Source organism: Gracilinanus agilis, chromosome 1 (assembly GCF_016433145.1).
Source record: "Gracilinanus agilis isolate LMUSP501 chromosome 1, AgileGrace, whole genome shotgun sequence".
Classification (NCBI taxonomy): domain Eukaryota; kingdom Metazoa; phylum Chordata; class Mammalia; order Didelphimorphia; family Didelphidae; genus Gracilinanus; species Gracilinanus agilis.
In genome coordinates, this window is record NC_058130.1 from 796,271,682 (window position 1) to 796,281,677 (window position 9,996).

Consider the following 9,996-nt stretch of genomic DNA (forward strand, 5'->3'; position numbering starts at 1 on the left):
AATTAAGTGTGGAACAGCATGACTGAGGGATACTGACACTTTTTTTTATCTCTTTCAGATTGTGAAACTGAGATTGAAACAAAGATGTCAGCCATAAAGCTGGATATTTCTTTAAGCGAATCATCCTCTGAAGGAATCACAAAGCATTATTCCTGGGTCCCCAAATTTGGAAATGTTTGGCAATGTTCTTCCAGTTTAGGGAAACAGCAGAACAATAAGGAGGAATATGTTAAGCCAATAAAAATCCCTAGGAGCAAAATTTCCAATAATGTGAGAAATCATGAATGTTGCAAATATGACAGAAGCTTAAGTCCATCATCCATCCTTTTTCAACAAAGAGTTTCTCTGGGGGAGTGTTCCAATCAATGTGATTCTCAAAGAAAGATCTTCAGAGTGTGTTCAGACCCAAATAAGTATAATAAAATTGACTCAAAGAAGACATTTTGGAAGCCTAATAAATGTGAGAAATTTGTCGCTCACAATTCTGGCCTTAATGACTATGATAGAATACATGCTGGTGAGAAACTTTATGAATACAAGGAATGTGAAGGAGCTTTAAACCAGAGTTCATCCCTTTCTATACCTCAGACAATTCATATGACAGAGAAAATTCATAAACATAATGAATATAAGAACTTCCCCTGTATTTCAGAACTTGATGAACAAGTGATTCATGATGGAAAGAAAACCTATCAATGTAATGAATATGGGAAAGCCTTCCATCAAGAAACTGAACATACACCAAATCAGAGAGTTCATTCTGAAGGGACATTTTATGAATGTATTGAATGTGGGAAGGTCTTTGCTTGGAATTCAAGACTTGCTTTACATCGACGAATTCATACAGGAGAAAAACCTCATGAATGCGGTGAATGTGGGAAAGCCTTCAACCAGAGAATACACCTTACTCAACATCAGAAAATTCATACTGGAGAAAAACCTTATGAATGTAACGAATGTGGAAAGAAGTTCAACCAGAAAATACACCTCATTCTACATCAAAGAATTCATACAGGAGAGAAACCTTATGAATGTAATGAATGTGGAAAGGCCTTTCGCAGGGGAGAGCAACTTACTCGACATCTGGTAATTCATACTGGAGAGAAACCTTTTGAATGTAATGAATGTGGAAAGGCCTTTTGCCATAGAATACAACTTTCTCAACATCAAAGAATTCATACTGGAGAAAAACCATTTGAATGCAATGAATGCGGAAGAGACTTCAGCCGGAGCACATACCTCACTGAACATCAGAGAATTCATACTGGAGAAAGACCTTTTGAATGCAATGAATGTCCTAAAGCCTTCCGCTGCAAAAGACTACTTACTCAGCATCAAAGAATTCATACTAGAGAAAAACCTTATGAATGCAGTGAATGTGGCAAGACCTTTTGTCAGAAATCAGGACTTAATCAACATCAAAAAATTCATATTGGAGAGAAAAATCTTATGAATTTAATAAACATGGGAAGTTCTTAAGTCAACATCAGAAAAATATTGCCAGAGAAAAACCTTATCAATGCAATAATATGCATGTAAATGAATATGGAAAGGCCTTTGGCCAGAGAATAATCTTTATTCAACATTACTGGAGGAAAACATTAGAAATGTGATGAACAGGAGAGTTCGAGTTATTTTACATCAGAGAATTCATACTGGAGAAGGAACTTACTAAGTTATGGCTTAAGATGATGAAATCAGAATTAGAAAATTTCAGAGTTGGAAGGGATCTCAGCAGCCATCTTATCTGGCTCATATCTGAAAGTATTCACCACTATAACATACCTGAAGAGTGGTTGTGTAGTCTTCTTGATTACTGGGGGGAACTCGTGACTTGTGGTGGTTCACCATTCTACTTTTGGACAGATTTCTTTACAAGATGTTCCTTTCCTGGCATTAAGGCTATATTCTCATCTTTACAAAATTAACCTATTGCTTCTTAATCAGTCCTTGCAGACCAGAACAAGTAATCAACTATCTACATTATATCCTTCAAATACTTTAACTGAAGTGCCAGATTAGCCCAGAACCTTCTCCAGGATAAATATCCTACGGTTTTTTAAATCTTTCTTTTTATAACATCGGCTAAAGGCTCTTCAGTCTTGTAATTTTATCTCCTCTCTAGGCTCTCTTAACAATGTCCTTCTGAAGCTATGGCACTGAGATCTGAACTGAGTCTTCCACATATAGTTCAACTAGGACTTGAATACAGAACTATTAGTTTTCTATTTCTCTGAGATAGTACTCTTAATATGACTCAAAATAAGATTTTGCAACTTCTAAATGATACTCCTGACTCATTTTAAGTTTATAGTCTATTCAGGTTCCCAGACCTTATTTTCATAAACTGCTATTCAGCCATACCATCTCCATTTTGCTTTTCAGAAAAAAATTTTTATGTCAGTTTAATTCCACTTTAGTAGATTTCGCCCAGTTTTCTATGCTTATGAGACATTTTTGAATCCTGACTTTGCTGTTCCCATGTTTTAGGTCTCCCTCCTTGCTTTCTTTAAAGATTTGATGAGACATTTCATTCATCAAATCTGCTCATTGAAACTTGAGCAATGTCAACTTCTAAAGCAAAATATTACTCTTGAATTTATCAATATTCAAATTATGTACTGCATATGATTTAATTCAAATTTAATAGGCCTTTGCATTTTAAAGCTGTTATTGATTGAAACAAAATATCCTACATGCAAATGGTAGTAAACTAATAAAGCATTAGAAAATACTGGAACTTTTATGGCTTGACCACATTCAGCCTGTTCTCTTAAAACTACTGTTTGAATTTTTGTGGTTCCAAATATCTATTTCATTCTGGAAGTCCTCGAAGCTATATAATACCGTTGTAATCTCTGCATGTATCTTTGGCTTGTTTTCTCTTTCCATTTGATATGTAGTCCTTTCTTAATTCTGTTCTTTAGGGTAGTTTTTTGCAAATATTTCCCCAAGACCTAAGATTAAAATGACCATGTGAAAGATAGTAGAGGAGCCCAATTCTCCCACATATACTGCAGCAGTGATTTTTAAATGTCACCAGATGGAATGATTGACAAAATCAATGAGAAATGGCAGCAACATCCTCCTTGGCTCAGCCTGTACTAAACTGTGGCCAAAAGACTAGGATTGATGAGAGAAATTAACCAGGAAGCCAAAATGATCTTCTGACCAATGCCTGACCGCCTATGGATACTCTATGTGAACCCATCAGAGGAAAAGTCAGTTTAGGAATTTCTAGTTCTTGAAGGTCTCAAGCCAGCAGTATATCAGCCCTACATATCAAAACAGAATCAATGGAAAGAAACAGATACCAGATATTACTACACTGGAAAACTGACTTGTTATGCATCCCTCAAAGCACTGGAAGCCAAAGATAGGAAAATTCAGACAAGTTCTTTGAAATGAGATTAGCTTAGAACAGAAAAATGGGGAAAAACTGAAGTTGTAGGTTCTCTACAGAGTGGAAAGGAAGAAATAGATCTTAATCAGTTCATGAGATAGCAAGATATATTAGAACAAAGTTTCAGGACTGGGGGGAAATAAACATGTTAAGTATTTACTATCAGAGATAACAGACTTGGAAAATAGGTTAAGAAGAAAGAATTTAAGAATTATCTAATTTCCCGAAGACCATGACCAAACAAAAATCCTGAAAACTTTATTTCAAGGAATTATAAAAGAAAACTGCCCAGATCTGTGTATCCAAAGGAAGTATCACATTAAACTAAGTTGCCATTAAGTAATGAGCTATGATATTCCTAAAGATGCAAATTTACAATTATGGTAACTATCCAGAAAAACTCAGCATTGTTCTATAAGAGGAGACATCAACCATTAATAGAATAGAAGGTATCTAGAGTCATGATAAGCCTGGAAAGATAAATATGCTTGAAAATTGAAGTTACTAAATGGTGATGAAATGCTTACATTCAAATTGAGAGGAGAGAAGGACCTTTCAGGATCTTAAAGCCTTCTAGGGCTACAGATAAAGGGCCCTTTGGGATTCATATTGTTCCATTTTTTTGTGTTTTGTCTTTTAAGATGAGAGGAAAAGAAATATACTAGGAGAGAAATAAGGAAACTAGTATTTTGCTTAAATGAGATTACAGAAGAATATAGAAACATGGAGATAGGAACAGAGTAGAGGGAAGGTCAGGCATGTGTATGACCCAAGTTTCATCTGATCTGGAAATGGTGTTGAACCAGAGAAATATAATTTTGCATAGAAATACACAAAACTCAAGAAAGAAGCCAGGAATGTAAGTGGTTTTGTTTTGTTTTTCAAAAAATTCTTTATTAGAAGGGGTGATGGGGTTGGATGGTGAAGAAGGTACAGGTGAAAGTTTAGGTGGTATTAAAGTTTTTTAAACAATTTAAATAGCTAGAATATTCAAGGGAAATCCTTAAAAAAAAAAAGTGGAAACAAAGCAGATAAATAGATCAGTGGAACAGACTAGATAAGGAAGAAACAATAAATAACTGAACTCAGGCTATATTTTTAGTAAACCTGGAAATGTATTATCTAGAAAAGACCCACCCCCCCCCCCAACTGCTGGGGACATTAGAAAGTATTCTGGCAGGAATTAGACCAACATTTTTGTATTATATTTCATGATGTCAAAATATATTCCTGAGCTGAATATTTAGGATCATAGAAGGAAGAGCAATTCATATGCCTTTCATAGCAATGACCCAAAATTGGATTCCTAACCAAAAAAAGCATAGACAATTATTTAATTTGATCATTTTGTTTACATGAATTTGAAAAGCTTTTGCATAAATAAAATTAGCACCTTAAGGATAAGAAACCAATCAAATGATTGGAAATCTTTGTATCATGTATCTCTTGCTTGACAAGTGTTTGATATTCAAGATATCAGTAACTAACAAATATGTAGACCAAAAGCCATTCCCCAATAGTTGTCAAAGATTAGGAAAAAAAAAATTTTTAAACCCTTACCTTCCATCTTGGAATCAATACTGTGTATTGGTTCCAAGGCAGAAGAGTAAGAGTGGTAAGGGCTAGGCAATGGGGGTTAAGTGACTTGCCCAGGGTCACACAACTGGGAAGTGTCTTGAGGCCAGATTTGAACACAGGACCTCCCATCTCTAGGCCTAACTCTCAATCCACTAAGCTACCCAGCTGCCCCCAGAAATAATTCTTAAAAAAAAAAAAAAAAGACATTGCTAGCTATTAGCAACCATAGGAAAGAATGTTCCAAATCACTAATAATAAAGATGCAAATCAAAACCACCCTGAGGTTTGTTGTCCAGTCCTTTTTAAGTTGTGAGCAACCCTCATTTGGGATTTTCTTGGAGTGGCTTGCCATTTTCTTCTCCAGCTCATTTTACAGATGAGGAAACTAAAGCAAGTGACTTGACCAGGGTCACACAGTTATTGTCTGAGATCAAATTTGAATTCCCAGAGATGAGTTTTCCTGACTCCGTTCCTGGCATTCTTATCTACTGTGCCACCTACCTGCCCGTACTCTTAGGTTTTACCTCATACATATTGGTAGAGAAAGCAAAAGGAGAGAATAATTGATGTGGGACGCACTGTACATAAAGTATAAATTTATAAAATAAATCACTTATGGAATTTTGTTAAGAAAGTTACTAAAATGCCCATATACTTTGGCCCAGAGTCCCCTGTATCTCATTGAGCTTAGTGCCAAAAAGAAAGGCCCCTTATACACTGCAATAATAATTTATAGCATCACTCTCATCTTGATTTAAATTTACCAAAGGATAAACTGAGGTACATATGAGCTAGAGATTATAAGGAACATGTATCTTCATAATTAAAAAATAATAATGACCCTCTAGGTTGAGTGCAATGCATTTTTATAAGCATAGAACAAAGAACAAGACATCTAATTGGCCAGCATCACAGACAAAAGATAATTTTGGTTGCATCAGAGGAAATAGTCATGGCTCTCAATTGTCATGAAGATCATCTATCTAGGAATGTTGTGGTAAATTTATGGGTCCTAACTACATCCTGATGTGCTAATCTAAGACAAAACTAGAGATTGATGATTTTAAAAAGCCACCTACTCTGAGAACTGATGATCTGAATGCAGACTGAAACATACTATATTTCATTTTTTTTATTTGAGATCTCTTCCACAAAATGACCAATATGGAAAAATGTTTTATATGATTGTATATGTGAAATCTATATTAGATTGCTTAGTGTCTCAAAGAGGGGAAAGGTTTGGGAGGGTGGGAAGGAGGGATAGAATTTGGAACTCAAAATTTAAAATTTATTTTTAATTTAAAATATAATTTTATATAAAATATAAAATTTTAAATATATGATTGTTAAAAATTATTTTTACATGTAATTGGGGAAAATATTGTTTTTAAAAACTAAATGGAACAGGAAGTAGGCCAGTGAAACCATATCGTAAGGGTATTTATGGAAGGCAGTAAAGTGCGAGAAGACTGAAAAGATACAAGGGGTCTGTGTCGAGAAGAGGAGAAATTCGTTTTATAAATGTAGTAGAGAACCATTGGAGTTTATAGAGTAGAGGAATGACATGGTCAAACCTGCCTTTAGGAAAATTACTCCATCTGCTAAGTGAATTGACTGGAAAGGAGGACCAACGAGCAGGCTATTGCAATAGTCCAGGCATAAGATTTTGAGGACCTGCACAAGGGTGGTGGTATTGTTAGAGAGAAGAAAGAAGTATAAACTAGATATTAAGAAGGTAAAATCAACAAAACTCGGCAACTGATTGGGTGCAGGGTGAAGAGAGAGAGAATGACACCTTGGTTGCAACCTTGGGTGACTGGGAAGATTGAAATGCCCAAGAGTGCTGGGAAAGTTTGGATAAGGGAAGGGTTTGAGAAGGAAGATAATGGTAAGATTAGCCATCAGATGGGAGCTCCTTTAGAGCAGTGACTCATTTCTATTTTTCCTATCCTGTGAGTAGCACATAGAAGATGCATATTAAATATTTGTTAAATTGAAACATTTATCCAATCTTCGACTTTGCCACGGGGTGAAAATGGATGGATCTTGTGTTTTGTCAGTGACCTTCTCTGCATCCACTGAATTTTGATCAATACTTTAAAGACAGTTTTTCATCAGTGCATTGCACTCATTTTCTGAATATTTTGAACCATTCTTATTTTCCTAGTAAAAAGGCTGAAATTGACACTGTATCATTTTCTTATTGATCCTATCAATAAGTAATTGATCTTGTTCTGTAACTGCTTGTCATGTTTATCTCTGAACTTAATTCGAAATTCAGTTGGTCCATAATGGGTTAAATTTAGAAATCCAGTTCTCCTGCTAATCACTGATTTTTTTTCTTGTCTCAAAGAATTTTTGCTGGCTTTGGAGACTGTGAGAAAGACAGGGAGCTGGGCCTGGGATCGTTGCATGATCAAGCTGCCCTTCAAGGTAGCTGTCTAAAAATTCACTGTCTAAAAAGTATAAACCTCTGTCTTGCTCATCAGTAAGCCCTTCTTAGTCTCTTGGGAGAAGAAAGAGGTCATTGCTATCCCCCAGTGCCAAATTTCCAACCAATAGTGCTGTTCCCTGTGCCTCAGCCTATATCACACTCATTCTCTCAGGGTAAACAAGTCCTGGAACTCTGTTCAAATCTCCTATGACTTTTTTGTACTCAGATCACATTTATTAGTATGTCTGAATCTTAACTGAAGGCAACAGTTGTTATAAATTTATCCTGATGTGAGCAAATATGAGGATAGAAGCATGAACATGTGAGCACGTATTGTCCGTACATTCAAAAATCCATCTTATTATGGTAGAATAATGCGATGGTCCTGCACCATTGAGAGTGGATAGTTCAGTGGAGAGAGTGATGGGTCTAGATTCAGCATGACAGGAGTTTAAATTTGGCCTCAGACATCCACTAGCTGTGTGACTTTGGGCAAGTCTCTTAAATCTCTTTATTTGCTTTATGTTTCTCATTTGTAAAATGTGATAATGAATGTCACCAACCTCACCCGGTGAGAACATGCCTTATTTCTTTCTCCATGCTCTTTTGGGGTTTTCCCAACAACCACATTGCCTGTTTTGCACAGTGCTGTTTGCAAGAAATGCTTAGGAGAAACCAGCCATCTTTAAGAAATCAGGGTCCCTTCTATTAGGGATCCAGGCAATCACTGGAATTCCTGACAAGTGCCATTGAATACAGCGATACAGCCAGAAACGTGTGAGCAGCACAAGATGTTTTTCCAGCCATCTCTTATAGAAATCCCTTACTCTGAGGCTACTCCAGGAGAAAATGGCACATGGAGGAGGAGCTCCCCAGAGTGGCTTCTGGGAAAGAGTGTGGCCATCTGTCTACTTCCTATCTTAACTAGTTTCCCTTGCAAGTTAGGTACTCAGATCTCCATATGTTAAGACCAAAGGACTGAAAACTTCCTCTAGAGAGTTCAGCCCTGATTGCTCCACCCTGTATGACAATGACTCTTTTTTAAATTAACCTTTCCCTTCCCTCTTAGAACAATATTATGTATTGGTTCTAAGGCAGAAGAGCCTTTTGATTCCATTCCTGCGTCTTAATCATTCCATAGGGTGAAGAGTGAATCAAACTCTCTTTGTCTATCAATCAGCAACTTTTAAGTTAATCAAAAACTTAAGTACCCCTACTTAGTACCTCACCATTCACTAAGTATGAGAGTTCACAAGTCACTAGAGTGGGTGACAACTCCAAAGGCCATAGCCCACCCCCTGGGCAGTGCTAGGCAAATTGAAAGACAGTGATTTGTTCCTGTAAAGTGGAGGACAACAGGAAGTGACATCAAGAAAACTGCTTTAAAAAGGCCAGCTCAAGGATTCAAGCATTTCTGTGTTGGTGAGCTGGACTGGAATAGGAGACTCTCCCTGGATCCTGTGTCTGCTTGCAGTGGTGAGTGGAGTGATTCCTTCCTTGGTTCTTTGGTGAGGAGACTTTCTCTGCTCGTTGGTGCTATGTTGGGACAGCATGAGTTCTGGCAAGATTCTTGACAATCTTAGCCTTGTGTGAACTGAAGATTCTCTGAGGATTCAGCAACTCCTGGCTCTTTGGGCTTCAGCTTCCTAATTAGGACTTTGAATTCTGCTGAGATTCACTTTTGGATTCATATTTGTGGTCTGGCGACATTAGCATTAAACTTAGGGTATTTTGTAGCTAGGCAGTACTTGCTGTCTCTTTATCTACATTTTCCCACTTTCACTCTTTCCACCTCTTTGCAAATAAAGCTGCTAAAAGTCAGTTTGATTTGAGCTGTAATATTTTTAAATTGGTGACCACAATATTTCTTTAGAACTCTCATATTTAGTATAAAATTAAATTATTTAAATTTTTTAAATTTAATTTTAAATTTTTATTTAATTTTTATTATTAATTAAAATTTAATTAAATTTTAAATTTAAATTTAAATTATTATTTAAAAAATTAAAATATTAGGGAGCATCTGGAGTTTATTGACTGGAGAGGATGAAGAGGCATGGCTAGATAAATGTCAAGTACCCAAGCACACCTTTCTGAATACCCCCAGCCTCTAATGGCCTCTCTCTCAATCTATCTCACATTTAATTCCTTTGCTTTTATTTGCCTGTATTTATGAACTTCATATGTATTCTATATATCCTTCTGTAGCTCCACTCCAAGACAGACTTGGAGTTTGCCCAGAAGACTGCCATATGACAATGCACTCTGTCCTTTATGGCAGAGAGATTTCTGATAGAAAGAAACAGAGGAAAGAGAGATAAATGGCAAGGGGAGAGATTGTACAGACTTAGACTGGCCAATGGGAGCCTCCTTGCAACCAAAGGCATGTGGGGAAGAGCCAATACCTTGCCACATCCTTGAGTCTCAGTGCCTGTGGTCCCAGAGATTGCTAAGAGAGGATTCTTGGGTGAGATCATTCTCCCCACAGTTGATCTGAAATCTCAGCTCTCTCCTGAATCAAAGTGTCCTAACTTGTGTATTCTATTAACTAAACAAATTTGTACTATTTATCAGATTACTG

The 9,996-nt window shown here is 36.5% G+C and overlaps 1 protein-coding gene across 1 annotated transcript; it reads left to right on the forward strand.

The window, feature by feature from the left end:
• Positions 1 to 597: 597 nt before the first annotated feature.
• LOC123230548 (zinc finger protein 471-like) lies at positions 598 to 2,163 on the forward strand. The gene is made up of 2 exons (XM_044656679.1): positions 598 to 1,393; positions 2,126 to 2,163. Exons 1-2 carry the CDS (start codon positions 598 to 600, stop codon positions 2,161 to 2,163), a joined length of 834 nt encoding a protein of 277 aa, XP_044512614.1.
• The last annotated feature ends 7,833 nt before the right edge of the window (positions 2,164 to 9,996 follow it).